Raw genomic sequence first — 16,212 nt, 5'->3', positions numbered from 1 at the left:
CACCGCCCGCCGCTGCCGGCTCTCCCGCTGGGACGGCGTCATACCTGAAGCCCCGGCGCGGGGCCTGACTCTGCGGCGGCGGGCCTTGGTAGACCGAGTGGCTCCTGGTGGCTCCTGCATGCACTGACGGGCCCGCCTGGGCGGCGCTTGCACCCGAGGCCTCCTACGCCACCCTCCGTGCCCACAGCTTCCAGCTTGCTTCGGACTCGGAGCCACGTGGGCCCGTTGCTGGGACTCGAGCCTCATGAGAACCTGCACTGCTGTTGATGCCCCCCGGCTCCGATCACAGAGGATACACCTGCGTGCGCCTCGGCGCTGCCCTGCCCAGCCACGACGCACATGGTAAGAGCGCCTACCCCCGGGGGCTTTGGATGGCCCGACTGTGCCCATGAGAACGGCACGAGGTGAGCGGCTGGCCTACTACCCGACTCCCCGGCTTTGGGCCTGCTTATAAGCAACTGGAGGGGACTGGCGTCTTCGGCGCCCGTGATTGCCGCATCGCGCTGGGCGCCCCCACTGACGGAGCCCCCCCGTCTCCGGTCTGACATATGTGCCCCACCATCCGAGGACTAGCACTAATCGCTTTGGTCTTGCTATACTAGCAGCGGGGGTCCGGCCCTGACGCCCGAGGAAGTCTACACGTCTCCCCAAGAACGCCCACCCTGGGTGCCCTGCAAGAACTCCCCCACGGACACCGCACCAGGCCTCGACCCACTGCCTGAAGTCCTCTAGGCACCCCGCTAACGGAGAGCCGCATCCCACTCCCGGCGCTTTCCGTGCGACGGTACTGGCTAGCCCACCGGACCTAACAGACTCTGCGCCTCACATTGACGGAGCGCCAACCAGGTCCCTCTTGCTTCCTCGGACCGGATCTACGGGGGCCCTTGCTTCGACACCATGGCTCACTCCAGCCGCAAAGGGACTCGGAATATCGTGGATCTTCTACACAAAAACGCACCGAAGGGGGAGAAGGCCCAGACAGTGATGTCCCCAAAGCCCCGGCAAGCCCCCAGGGACAAGAGGATGACACCGCCCCCATCACTAAGGCCTTCCTGGCCTCCCTCTTCAACACTCTGAGGGAGGATTTTCAAACCCTGAAACAGGAACTGGCGGGGGAGCAGCTGGAACTGCGTCGAGACTTGGACAGCCTGGGCGAGCGAGTAGCGTCGATGGAAGAGGCAGACCAATCCCGCAGCATGGAGGTGGAAAGGCTGCAGCAGGAGATTCTTCGGCTTCAGGACCAACAAGTAGACTTACAATCGCACTCAGAAGACCTTGAGAACCGCTCCCGGCGCAACATACAGGTCCGTGGAGTCCCGTTGAAATCTGAGAAGAACAATCTGGTCGAATATTTGCAAGAGCTGTTCCGGGAGATCTTGGGTGAGCCTCAGGACTTTGTGATACGAATCGACAGAGCACATAGAGTTGGCCTGGCACGCCGAGCGCCAGCTCCACCGCCAGACATCTTGGCCTTCCTCCCGGACTTTCCCCTAAAGGAACGCATTCTACGAGAGGCCCGAAGGACACAGCCTATCCGTTTCCGGGACGCACCCGTAGCTCTTTTCCAAGACCTCTCCGCCATCACTCTGCAGAAACGTAAATCCTTCCGGATAGCAACGAACTTCTTGAGAGACAACGGTATACCCTACTCCTGGGGTCACCCGTTCCGCCTGATCTTTAAATGGAAAGGCTCGCTTCATCAACAAGTCCCTCGGCGACACTGGTGCTCTACTGAACATTGAAATGCCGGACGTGCCCGGATCTAGAGAAACGTCCCCACACAGATCGCAAGGTGACTCCTCATGGCGAACAGGGGACGGCTGGCAGCTGTGCAAGAAGTGGCGGACAACACTGCAACTGATCTGTAAGGCAATGTTAACCTGGGGGTTTTCTTTCATACTGTAATTACCTGGGGCAACAGGTAGGGGGGCCGCCGATTCGGCCGCTACCATGGTACCCTTTCCACTGACTTTCTACGGACCTGTTTCATACACGAATAGCCCCCGAGACTATGAATAGTTCTGGTTTTGGGGAGGTTGGGGGGGGGTATACGGGGGCTATGTTGGGACTGGGGAAGCTCGCTCTGTTGGAGTTAGGGAGGTTCCTCGGGGTTGGTTGGGAAGGGGGGACGGGAGGGGAACCAGTGTTGCAGGCGGGACAGGGTGGGGAACGAGGGCGGGGACCAGTATGCCAAGGGACTTTTACAGGTTTCAGGTGTTAACTATAGCTTACTATGTGCAACAGCGACCTACGCTGCTAAACTCTGACATCTTCGTATTCTCCCTTGATGACTGATATTGTCTCTCAATGTAAAAGACCTCAACAATCCGATCAAAAGAAGGGCAGTCATCTCCTACCTAGAACACTCAGAGGCTGACATCTGCTTATTGCAGGAAACCCACCTCCTGACTAAAGACTGGCACAGGATGCGCTCCCGGGCTTTTCCTCAGCAATACTTCTCCTCTCTCCCATCTAAGAAAGCAGGGGTGGCCGTTCTCATATCCCGACGTTTCCGGGGCCGGGTGGGGGCCAAAGTAGGAGAAATCAAGGGACGCCTCCTTGCATACACCTTCCTTGTAGGGAATAGAACACTGACGATAGGCTCCATCTACGCTCCCAACACAGGTCAGGAACCATTCCTGAAAACTGCAATCTCCGAAACACTACAGTCACCTCACTCTCAGCTGCTCATTGGGGGGACCTCAATTTAGTCATGGACACGAATAAGGATAGGTCTGGGCACCGCTATGGAGACACCGGCGCGCTATCGGAGGCGGGCGGGACCTGGCTGCAGGAAAGGGGTCTTCTAGATCTCTGGAGGACGGCACACCCCAACACAGCGCGTTTCACCTTCTATTCCCATGTACACCACACGTATGCGCGCCTAGATCACTTCCTGGGCTCCTCGGAACTGGTCCCTCACGTCACCGAGGTTTCCATTGTCCCAATGGCCCTCTCGGACCACGATGCGGTGGAGCTGACACTCAGCATGCCCAAGACACCACGCACCCCTGGCTCCTGGAGACTCAACGAACCCCTTTTGCAGAGACCGGCCGTTATTAAACAAATTCATAAATGCATTTCGGACTACCTCGCCACTAATGATACCCCCGCAGTCTCGGTGTCGACCCTTTGGGGAGCCTTAAAAGCCGTAATCAGGGGGGGAACTGATCGCCATCGCAGCTGCTGACGCCAAGATTCGCAAAGACAAGAGGGCTGAGCTCACAGCGCAAGTAGCTGAACTAGAAAGGGTTCATAGCCGAACCTGCGCTCCGAGAATTTGGCGTCAGCTGAAGGCCGCCAGGGCTCAACTGGCCAGCCACGATACTGACAGAGCGGAATTTGCCGCTCTTCGTCTCCGCCATACGTACTACGTAGGAGGCAACCGCACCGGGCGCCTTCTGGCCAGCGCCCTAAAAGCCAAGACTCAGCGCTCAAAAATCACCACCCTCCTGGACGACTCCGGTGAAACCCTTACCGAAGATGCACAGGTTGCTACTGCCTTCCGCTCCTTTTACACCTCCCTGTACAGCGAGGACAAAGTATCGCCGGCCGCAGTCGACGCGTACTTGCAATCGGCGGAAATCACACCGCTATGCCCAGCGAACGCAGAGGCCTTAGACGCTCCTATTCGCCCTGACTAAGTCCTGGCCGCCATCTCACGCCTCCGCCCGCTCAAATCGCCAGGACCTGATGGTTTTTCATCAGGCTTTTACAAACTCTTCGGCCAGGTACTAGCTCCAATACACACGAGGTTGTTTAATTCTTTCGAGGGTCCGAGCTCCATACCACCGGACATGCTGGCGGCTGGCATAGTGGTGCTGCCCAAGCCGGGCAAACCCCCGACACACTGTTCCGCGTTCCGCCCCATCTCCTTACTTAACTTAGATTTGAAACTATTCACGGGGGTACTTGCGGCCCGTTTGGGCCCTTGCCTACCGGGTATCCTCGAACCGGACCAATCAGGCTTTGTCCCAAACCGCCAATGCAGTGATCATACTAAACGGCTCCTGCACCTCGTGGATAAAACTCACTTTCAAAACTCGGAGCTACTGGCTATCGATGCGGAGAAGGCATTCGACAGAGTTGATTGGACCTACTTGCAGAAGGTCCTGCAACGATACCAGTTGGGCAACCGATTTCAATCCTGGATCGCAAGCTGCTACCACCACCCAATGGCCCGGGTCAGATTGGGTGGCCTTAAATCGGACCCCTTCGAGATACAGCGGGGCACGCGTCAAGGGTGCCCTCTTTCGCCCCTTCTGTTCGCCCTGTACGTGGAACCCCTGGCGCAGAAAATCCGAGACAACCCTCGCATTAGCGGAATCTCCTTCGGCCATGAACCTCACGTAGTGGGGCTTTACGCCGATGATATTATCGCTGCTCTAAACCGACCGTCCAGCTCTATACCTGCTTTCCTGGAGGAACTGTAGAGCTTTGGGGCGGTGTCTGGCTTCAAAATCAACCGGGGGAAATCCCTGATTTTACCCCTGGGCAGCAACGCCCACCCTCACACCCCAACTCCTGACTTTGGTTGCGACCTGCAAACCTCCACGAAGCTCCCATACCTGGGAATCACTCTTGCCTCTTCCACGGACTCCACGGTGGCCCTTAACTATAAAGCACTTGCTTCCCAAATCCGAGCCGACCTCACGCGATGGTCGAAACAACCCCTCTCCTTGCTAGGCCGCATAGCAGCAGTAAAAATGTCAGCCTTACCTAAGATCTTGTATATCTTCCAGACCCTCCCAGTACTGCCGCCGCCGGGCGCGCTTTCTGATCTGCAAAATGCTCTCCATCAGTTCATCTGGGAAAAGAAGCGCGCAAGGCTGCATAAACAGGTGGCGCACAGAGGTATTGATGAGGGAGGACTTGGGATCCCTAATCTCCTGCAATACTTTCAAGCCTCACAACTCCGCTACTTGGTGGAGTGGTACAGGCCTGAGTCCGAAAAGAGATGGCTATTTCAAGACAGGGCGATGGCTCAGACATCACTATGGAAGATCCCATTCCTTGCCCGCCAGCATAGACCACGATACCTCCTCCGCTCTCCCATCACACGCACCATCATAGACCTGGGACATGGTGGCGGTCAGGAGAGGCCTGACGACCTTCCCCTCCCCGCTCACTCCGCTCTTCGACAATCCAGAATTCCCGCCGGGCGCTGATCCTCGCGCCTTTCCACAAAGGCGTGGCAAGGACTGCCGTTCGGCCGGCCATCTCTTCGACCTGGAGGGTTTTCTCCCCCTCGCCGATATCACGCGAGGCTACGGAGTGACCAAACCTCACATGTTCCAATACTTCCAACTCCGCCACTGGCTCTTGAACCCGGATTGCACTCCCTTAGTCGCCCGGCAAATGACTCCGTTCGAGAAATGGCTGGTGACGAAAGACTCGGATAGGCACCTTATCTCAGACCTTTACAGGATGTTGTCCCCCATTACTGCCCCAGTTACGACGGCGGGACAGAAACGCTGGGAATCAGAACTCGGAAGGACATTATCACCCAAAGAATGGGGGTTTATATACTACAGAGCTGCACACACCACTCGTAATTCTAATGCCAGGGAATCGGCGGTGAAGCTGGCCATCTACTGGCATCTTACCCCGGCAAGACTCAATCAAGGCAATCCTCTTCGAAGCGCGCTGTGTTGGCGGGGTTGCGGTGAAAAAGGCACTCTGACCCACCTTCTGTGGGAATGCCGCGCTCTGCAAGGGTACTGGAAAGCGGTTTTAGATGATATCGATTCCACATTTGAAACTGAAATCCCGCGCTTTCCTGCATACACAATCCTAGGGCTGCCCAACGGACTCACATTTCCCTTGAGGTCTCCTCGTGGCAAACAGATGGGCATTGCCGTGCAAGCAGCGTCACAACACGTCCTGTCACTCTGGGGATCCACCACCATACCCACCCACACTGGCTGGCTGCATAAACTGTGGTTCACGTTAGGCATGGAACGTATCCAGGCCACGCTCACACACACGGCTGACTCATTCCAGAAGGCCTAGCAACCGCTCCTGTCCCTCTTATCCAAGGAATTTCACGAAATCACATGCCCGAAATATCTCCGCATTCTGCGGCTCACGGAACCACCACGAGATCCACCATAAACTTGAACACCTTGAACCATACCAATCTGAACGTGCTATGATAGCAGCTCCGGACAAATGGCATACTGGTCGGGGAGGGGGGAATGTTGGGTAAGGGGTGGGGGGTTGGGTTCGTCTTATTGTTCTGTTCGATTGACTTTCTTACATGGCGCCCTCACCGAAGTGTCGGCAAAGCATCCCCGTGTAGGCATGGTTTATTTGCTTCCTTGCAGGTTCATAGAGAAGACGTGCCTATCTGTCTCGCTCGCTATATATGCCTACTGCATACCTACTGTTTTGCATTGCCTGTCTTTCTTGCTCTTAAAACCAATAAAACAAATTTGAAATTAAAAATAAATACAACAGAGTCTGCATGCACGGAAAAACAATTACTGAAAGTGACGGAATGTGCACTATGCCTTTGACTAAATCCGGGCCTACCTTGATGTTATCACTCACTGTATTTGTGTATGTGTGCGGGGGGAGGAGGTAGCAGAAGCAGCGACAGGCGCACCCTTTGTTTAAAGTAAATGCTGCATTTAAGTTAAAGGACAGAAACAACGTCGGGAGCAAAGCCATTTAAAACAAAACCGGGTGTTGGGTGCGCGCGGGCAATAAAATGAAAATTAAAAAGCACGCGAGTGGAAAGTGAAAGCAGCAGCTTCAGCGTCACGTCTGCCGTATGGCGTGCGATGTGCGCACACCATGACGAGAGAGGAAACCAAGATTGCGCCTCTAATAGTCATTGTGCATGTAGCCTCAAGCTCTATGCCACCCAAAAAGCTGTGGTCGGCTTATTAAAGCCCACTCACTAAATGTCTCGCCACAGCAGCGCATACGCTGGCTCAGGCGAGACCTAATAAAAAAAATCCCACAGACAGAGTTATACTAAGTTTTTCATTTGCTTACCTGGTGGATATTCGGCTGAAGACTGCACCAAAGTTATTGCAACTGAGAGAGAAGAGGACCAGTGCTGCAGAGTTGCGGAGTTCAAGTGCGTGCGGTGTTCCATCCCGGTAAGTGTGTATAAAATGGCAGATCTCTGGCAGCAGCTGTTTCACTAACATCGTCTCATCAAGGCGCATGCTGTCTTTCTGTTGCTAGAGATGAAAACATTTTCCTATTAACAGACATTTAGATTACACACAGTTGCAAATCAACCTTTCAATTGGGAGCAGCAGGCAAAATACTACAGGAGGAGACTAGAAATATGCAGGTAGCTTAGAACGAGCTTTAAGACAAATATGCACTTGCACATGTAACATACCATGTCATATTAAAGGTGTTTATTTCCTACAAAATGCAGCGTAACATAACATTTCAAGAGAAGTACAATACAAAGCCTGTGACAAACCTCAAAGGGGGTGAGGCACTCACACATTTTTTATTTCAAATTTTGATCACCAATACTACTGTAGGAAAAATCATATGTGGGAAGGGAAGATCGTGTACTGTCGGATGGCTGGAACAGCTTCCTAAGGGGCAGACTGGAAGGTAACATGGCTATTCCTACTGAGTGCGCAAATTTACAGGTCTCTTAGGTTTTAGGACCCAACAATTAAAACTTCCTGGAATAATCTGTGTGGTCACAAAAATTTTCCTCTTTGGAAAAATGTATCATCTCTAAATACTCTCTTCCCTCAGAAGCACAGCGACTACCACAGCCACTTCATTGATCTCAGGTAAACAACCGATATACATTTATAGTCTGCTTCACTAAAATAGAAATCTGTTTTTTGATTAGATGGTGGACTCAGCAAAAAAAGGAGATCACTATGTCTACCACCTATTTGCTGTAAAAGGCTGCCATTAATTGTAGAACCCTTAACAATTTAGCCTGGGCGGTATTTAGGGGCACCATGCTAACAAATGCTTCACTATTCAAGCCTTTTATCACAATCACACTACCATCAAGTCTGTAGCCTCATCCTGCATTTGCAAGATGCCAACTGAGCAAGAGATCAGGAAAAGAAAGTGAACAATGTAGGAGTGATTTCGGAGATAGTAGTGAGACAAAGATGGCGAGATGGGGAAGGGAAAATGAGAATGGTGTTGGGGCAGAGGAATTGTGAGGGGATGGTGGAGTGGAGGGACTTCAGCTACGTTGTTGTCACTTTTTTATGGGGCAACTGGAGAAATAATGGACTTTATCACAACTCCATTTGATATATCAACTTGTCTGTGGTCCAGTGACACTTGGGGGTCCACAGAGTCTCATCTGGGGGTTCGCGACTACTTCAAAATTAAATAGTAACAGAATAATAATGTGTGTGTATAAATATATATTTTACAACAGACAAATTTCATATACAGATCTAAGCAAGCATAATCTGAGCCGACGCGCTTAAGGAAAGGGAAGCGGTGGTTGTAGATATGTTTAATGATGACAAAGCATTAAGTCAGGACTCAGTCTCCCAGAATGCATCAGTGGGGCTGCGGAAAACCAAACTCAGAGAAAAAAAATCAAGCAACCGGAGAAATTAATTAAGTCGGAACAAAATAAATGGTGGGAGGAAAAAATCCCTTCAATTTAGAAGTAGGCAGAGTACCACCGGGGTTACAAATTTTAACAGCCCCGAGCTATGAAAATCCAGACCATGAAATGAAGGAGTGGGCAGAAACCAACCTTGAGTCATCCAGGCGACTAATCATTATTTTAGTTAAATATGCGGAAAAAGACAGCACCAAGGTACAGGATCAAATTGATATACTAAATGCAGAGTAAATAGTAATGGGATGAAATTATGAAATATCCAAACTTAAAGATGAAATGATCAAAAGACTTAAAAAAGAGGAGGGCAAAATCCGAGAAAGCAAGGCTTACACGTTTCACCGAGATCGTACAGATTACGAAACAGGACCCATATTCTCCTTTGCTGTAAAGAACAATGCTCTCAGTCTCAAAATATGGTGAAGTGCGAGCTGACAGACAATATGACAGGCGGCAAAAGCGGGTATTAGGACAACTTCCTACTCGGAACTCAGCTCAGCACCAGAAAGAGAAACTGAAGCAAATGACCACGCTCAGGCTAATAAACAAATACCGGCGAAGATTTCATTAGCAGAGAAGGTGGATTTTTTAGTCTACGAACGGCGCAACACACTACGCCCAGGAATACAACTGAACGAGACAATCTGGTAAACGCAGAGAAAGGCGAAAAGCCAAACTACGAAGAACCAAAGAAACAACAAACACGACAAACCAGGTGCAATTGGAGACAGCAATAGAGAATACACAAAGCAACAGTCAAACGATTACAAACCTTACAGATATCGTTCTCAACAAGGCAGAGGTACAATTGATGGCACTGGGGCTTTCCTAATGCCCTGTAAACTCATTTGACTACGCAACTACTAGACAGAAATACTTTCTCCAAAACAAAAATGCAAAAACTGATGAGACAACAAAACAGCCTGAACTTTCGACAACAAGTCCTCCCTTTTTTAATCTGACCACATCGGACATGCCACTCTTGACAGATCTGCAGGAACTAGCAAATTAAAATAGTATCACAGTACCAACAACACTGAAAATGTAGCCAGCAATATTGCAACGAAAAAAGACTAACAACCAGTCGATTCAAACCACGATCCAAATTTAATCCCATCACATCTAGGGACTCCATTTATATCTTTTTAGGAGCAGGTAGTGACGGGGATTAAGAGACTTAACCACAAAGTACAAAGGTTTACCAGGCACAAAAGGAATAAACAAGAACTCCAATACAATCTGTTGATGGACAAACTTAAATCTAACAAGAATATAGTTATCCGCAATGCAGACAAAGGCCGTAACCAAGTTCTATGGAGAAAAGAAGAATCTGTAGAGGAAGCCATGAACCAACTGTTCAAATTGCTACCGCCAAAGTGACCAACTGGCATTAAAATCTACGTACAATGAATACAATATGAAATTGGTAGCATGGAAAAATGCATAACTTTCAACTCCTGATGAGTAAAAATATCTACAAAATGAGACTCCGGTTATTCCAATTTTGGACTTTATCCACGAGATACTCAAAAATGGGTTCATACACTCAGGAAGGCCAATTATTTCTGCACGTAATAGTCTCCTAGAAAAAACCTCTCCATTTGTAGACTTTTATTTACAGGAATATGTGTAACAGCTGCCATCCTACATTAGGGATACATGGGACTTTTTTATCAAAAATACAGAACATAGACTGGCAGTGCGACTTTCTACTCATTGCTTTGGATGTGACATCACTCTACACGTCCATCAACCGCCATGACGGACTGAGGGCGCTCCAACATTTTCTAGCCAAAAGAACTCCTGAATATACACAGCACAACAAGATGCTTTTAAATATGGTTGAGCTCTGTTTAAACAACAATATATTTTTATTCCAAAATGTTCTATACCAACAACAACGAGGTGTAGCTATGGGGGCCAGCTTCTCCCCCAGCTATGCCTGCCTACATATGGGGTGGTGGAAGGAGCGGATACTTTTGAAAGAACAGAGCCACGGTCACCAACAAGATCAAAATCTGGTTAAGATTTATAGATGATCTTTTCATAATATGGCATGGTACTAAATGTGAAGCAGAGCGCAATGTATTAGTGAGCGTAATGTTAACAGTCTCAATCTACACTTCACAGTCTCTATTAGCACAAAATCTGTTAATTTTCTAGATGTACAGATCCATATCAAAAATGGTTGATTTGAGACCAAGTTGCACAGGAAGCCAACCGCTGGCAACTCTGTATTACATGCAGGAAGTTTTCACCCAAAGCACTTGATACATAGCATCCCCTATGGATGGATATCAAGCGAATCAGTAGCTGCGAGGAAGACCTGAAAATAGCCCAACAGGCTAGTACCAATATATTTTTAGCAAGGGGCTATTCTATTAAATGCATTAACACTGCCATTAAGAAAAGCAATGCAGTTACAAGAGAGAGTGTCATTAATAAAATTACTGAGATAGAAGTAATCCAGACAAAGGAGTCTCCAATCTTTAGGTTTATTCTAGGACATAACAGGCAAGATAAGGCCATCAGAAACATTATCAAAAAGAATTGGCCCCTAATCCTAGACAACCCCGTTATCAGTCACCTACTTCCCAAAAGAGCTGCCATAACATACACAAGGGCAACTTCAACGAAGGACGTTCTAGTCCTTAATGATCCATTCAATCAAACCAAAGGCACGTGGTTGTCCCAAAGGAAGGGATTCCACAGTTGCAAAATATGCAAGACCTGTCAATTTGGAATCAACTTCCTTTGACACTCCATTTAGCGACCGAGAAAGGCCAACAGGAAAAGCCCTAACCTGCAAATCTGACCATGTGGTTTATGTGCTGGAGAGTTCCTGTGCCCTACGATATGTAGGAAGCACTATACTACAGAGGCATAAAAGGATACTCCTGCACATTAGGGTCATCAAAAACAAAGATATCACATATCCAGCAGCGAGCATTTTGGTGAAGTGCACAACGCAGATCCTAAAGATCTTAAATATTTTATAATTGATGTGATTCCACCCAACAAAAGAGGGGGAGACAGGGAAAAGGCTCTCATATGTCTGGAAACACAATACATTCTAGACCTCGACACAAAGTCCCCAGGGGGCCTCAACATCACAGAGGAACACCTGCCTCTAACAACAACCCCAAAAGGTCCTAGTCTGTAAAATTACAAAATATTTAACATCATTATGAATCTTCTATTAAACCAAATGGATTTATCAAACCGTCCAAATCCCACTTTTTAAAGTTTTTACACACACTTTTGTACACAGATTTATAATGGTTTTAGATTTATACACATTAAATTTGCTTATTTTGCACGGGATCAATATTTGCACCAACACCGATGTTTATTGGTTGCAAGGTCTACAAAAATCATTTACCATATCAACAGTACTGTACTTTGCGCTAGCACTTTAATAAACCATTGCTGCAAAAATATTTAGCTGAGAAGGGTATTAATAACAGTATTTGAACCAGAATAAAGTTGTTAGCAAAAGGTTTATGAAAAACTCCCCAAACAAACAATACATTGGGCTGGTGCTTTTCAGTATTAGTAATTTCATGGTTTTGATGATTTGAATTTTGTACAGCTTTATATTTGCCAGGAATAATTTTCAAATGCATTGAAGTGGTATTTAAAACTGAATGTCTGAATATTGACTATAATTTCAAATTAGAACCAGACAATGTCATCTATTTCGATGTTTGACCTTGCACAATGATTGGCACGTCACTTTAAGAAAAAAGAAAAAAAAGAAAAATTGTTAAAAGAAAAGGTATAAAAACCAGCCATGCACCGTGAAGCTCGTCATGTGATCAAGACTCTTCGGAGTCGAAACGAGTCATGCTGCTGATGCTTGTTTAACCAAATCAACTCAAAACTGCACCTACTTGTGGCCCGTGCTCCTGTTCCTGTGAGATCGAGGAATGGTGGAGTGCTGCTGAAATATATATATTAGCCCACATGGGTCATATGTAAGGACTTCCAGTCCCACAATGCTTGGTTTTGCTCACCTGAGTTCAAGTATGCTAATGGAAATAAAGAAGGGAGAATACTGTAACTCGAGTGTTTGGTGATTCGTGCACAACATACCTTTGAGGAAGGGAGTAGCCCGAATCGCGTCAGGTGGCGTAGTGACCGCAAGATCTTCCCTGCGCTGTGTGCTCCTCCTGCGAGTGCGTCTCAATTAGGGGCAACTCTTTCTTCTCACATTTGACGGCCAGCCCAGGTCATGAGAGACACCGCCGCGTGATGTGGCTCCGCTGCTGTTGGAGACGATATGAGCATAAGGAGCAGGAGGAACGGGAAGGCTTAATGTGCAGGAACCGTGTTTTTAGGAACTGTGGAACTACGAGTCACCAGCAGCCCACATGGGTTATATGCAAGGACTTCCAGTCCCACAATGTTTGGTTTTGCTCACCTGAGTTCAAGTGTGCTAATGGAAATAAAGAAGGGAGAATACTGGAACTCTAGTATTTGGTGATTCGTGAACAACATACCTTTGAGGAAGGGCGTAGCCCGAAACGCATCAGGTGGCGTGATGACCACAAGATCTTCCCTGCGCTGTGTGTGCCTCCTGCGAGTGCTTCTCAATTAGGGATATATATATATAAGCTATTTTTCCTTGTTCAGTCCCTCTACACTATGTTTTTTTTTTTAATGATCTAAACAATTTCTTTTTTAATTAAAGAGGGCTTTTTTGAAAATCCTTATTGACAATTTAGGAAACGTTAATCAATTCCTATATATTGCTTGCAAATAGAAAACAATATACAATGTGTTGTGTTAAAGCTCAGGGACACAAAAAACAAATTTGAAAACAAACTGCATAAATATGTGAGAAGGGTTAACACGCACTAAAAAGTAATCTAATTTTTTTTTTAATGTTTGCACTGTGGAAATACTGTGTCAAAATGTTTAAACTACATGTCCCAGAATTCATGGGTATGTTAACAGGAAATGGAATGCAATAAGAACAGTAGCTGAAAGTAATAGCACCAACCGTGTCCAAGGCCGCAAGGCTGAAGCGCGTCGGTGTGCAGACTGGGCTCTGTGAAATAAAACCTTGAAATTTACAAGATCCTGAGTGCGGCGTATCCTTGTGTAAAAAAATAAAATAAAATATAAAATAATAATAATTATATATATATATATATATATATATACACAAACACATACATTTGTGCTAGCAGTGCAAGTGCATCATATATATATATATATATATATATATATATATATATATATATATATATATATATATATAGTATTGTATTGTATTGTATTGTATTGTATTGTGATTTGTAAAGCGCGATTGCTGCCCAAATGGGCGTCCAAGCGCTAGAGCATGGATAGCCGAGCTGAGGGTGGCGGAGACTGAGATTTAAGTGGGCCTGGCAAACAGAAAGGTTTTCAATTGTTTGCGGAATGAGAGTAGGTTAGGGTTGGACCGGATTTGTAGTGGGAGTGAGTTCCACATTTTAGCGGCCTTTAAGGAAAACATCCTTCCTCCGGTCCTGGCTCTCCGTACTCTTGGGACTACGGCCAGAAAGGCCTCCGTGGACCGAAGGGGTCTATTAGGGTGGTATTGAGTGACCAGTTTGTTAATGATCGCTGGACCTGACTTCCAGAAAGCTCGGTGGGCAATACATAGTGCCTTGAAAGCCACTCTCTGTCTCACTGGGAGCCAGTGTAGGCTGCTCAGTGCGGGTTTAGCAGACTGTGTCCTTGGAATCTGTAGCAGGGCGCGGGCTGCGCAGTTCTGGACCACCTGTAGCTTTCGCATGGACGTCTCAGGGGCACCCACATACAGGGCGTTGTTTGAATCCAGCCGGGACTGAATCCAGCCGGGACTGGATATACACACACACACATACATACATTTGTGCTAGCAGTGCAAGTGCATCAAACAGAATACAAGATGGATGATGAGTGGCCTGAATTGATTTAGAAAAGCTCCAACCTTCATATTCAAATTAAAATGTTGATTTATTTTCATGTGTTTGCAAATTAAATAAAATGTGTAATTTGAATGTTTGTTTCCGCATTTTTTTGTGTATTGTTCTGCGGTTCAAATCATCGACAATGCTTAGGCTGGGACCCTCGGCTAGCAGTCATGACTCAGTGCTGGGGCCCAGGATCCCAATAGTGATGAATTCAACCTTTTGAATTCTGGGGACTCCTAATTAATCAGGGGTCCCCAGAATTCAAAAGGTTGAGAACCACTGGTCTAGAGACTACATTCAAATCAAATATGCCTCCAAAGTGGCACCTATGTGAAGAAAGATAAAAATGGTGCACTGTTGAAACAGTCTTCTTTTTTTTAGTGCCTTGGTCACCAAACAAATGACCATCCAGAAGAAAAATAAATCATTAAAGAAATTAGATCTGCTTGCTAAGAAGCACAAAAGAACTAGGATCCAGACATGGGTTTCTATTTGCATGGACTGGAACAGCCAGCTCGTAGTAGATTCACAACCTGTCAAACTTGTATTGCCAGGACTCTGAAGCCCAAAAGGGAGGGAGGTGGAGGGCGAGGGAGAATTGTGAAAGATTGCTGTTAAATAATGGTTCACAGACTTGAACTTGTGGCAGATGAAACCATTAGAACAAGATCACAGCACATGTGAGCTACATTTTATTTAGGATAATTGTTTATGCTCACACCTAGCGACTACTGAGGGTAGGAACAAGTAAAAACAAGTATTAAATACCAGGCTTATGGGCAGTTACTTTTAATAACAGCGATAGCAGTGTATGTGCCTAGAAATAATTTAATACATATTTAAAGCAATACAAACCATAACTCTGACATAGCGGATTTGTTTTATTTTTGAGACAATCATCACATAATAGACAGCATTATATTACAACTAATTAGAGTTGAAAACCATACAATATGGGGTGAAAAGATGTGGTCTTCAAAGGGAATGAGGAGAGCAATATTAGAATTATGGTATGCCATGCCCTATAACTTGACGCATTTGTGCATCAAACATAGGGGAAAGAGAAATGCTGAGTTGCAATGAAAAAGTAAACTAACCAAAGCGGTAACCCAGCTCAAATACTTCAATACTTTCCTGTAGCGATGCTAAAGCCATAGGGAATGGATACATTATAGAAATCAAGGTCAAATATGTACAGGATGAAAGCTGGAAAAGTCATAAAAACGTGTGGGAGGGATGGACCAGGAGTTATCTGTCATATTTTATGTTCCTGGGTTTCATTCAGGGAAGGGCAAGGCTTGGAATTTTGAACTTGTCTTGATCTATGTTTGACTAGAAAGCGTGAGCTAAAAAAGGTTTTCACTTATACAACGACAGCTTGAAGGCGAGAAAGTCACTCTGCCATTAACAGAGCTCAGGGAGTTAAATGTTTGCTATTGGTATTAGCTATCATTGTGTTCAGATCCTGGTAAGTGCAACAACACCATTGAAGGTCAGTAAATAGAGTACTATTAAATTGGGTAACATTAACACCTGTTATTTGCTTCTCCTGGAAATATATGAAAAATGAAAATTTGCAAAATAAAAATGTCTATTCCTTACCGGTGCCTATCCTTCTTTCTGCAGTGATTACTGTATATATTTATAGTATTGAAAGTGGGGGGTAAGGGACTAAATGGGGGT

At 46.8% G+C, this 16,212-nt stretch overlaps 1 protein-coding gene across 8 annotated transcripts in view; it reads right to left on the bottom strand.

Annotated features, from left to right (window-relative positions):
• Positions 1-16,212, bottom strand: part of NF1 (neurofibromin 1) — a 2,143,703-nt gene that overhangs the window by 1,780,842 nt on the left and 346,649 nt on the right. For all 8 annotated transcript variants that reach the window (XM_078679713.1, XM_078679719.1, XM_078679717.1 and 5 more), the window contains exon 4: positions 7,003-7,193. In XM_078679713.1, coding sequence (XP_078535839.1) covers positions 7,003-7,193 — 191 coding nt within the window. The remainder of the gene's footprint in view (positions 1-7,002; positions 7,194-16,212) is intronic.

Source organism: Lissotriton helveticus, chromosome 3_1, assembly GCF_964261635.1.
Source record: "Lissotriton helveticus chromosome 3_1, aLisHel1.1, whole genome shotgun sequence".
NCBI lineage: Eukaryota > Metazoa > Chordata > Amphibia > Caudata > Salamandridae > Lissotriton > Lissotriton helveticus.
This window is presented reverse-complemented; position numbering and strand designations above follow the sequence as displayed.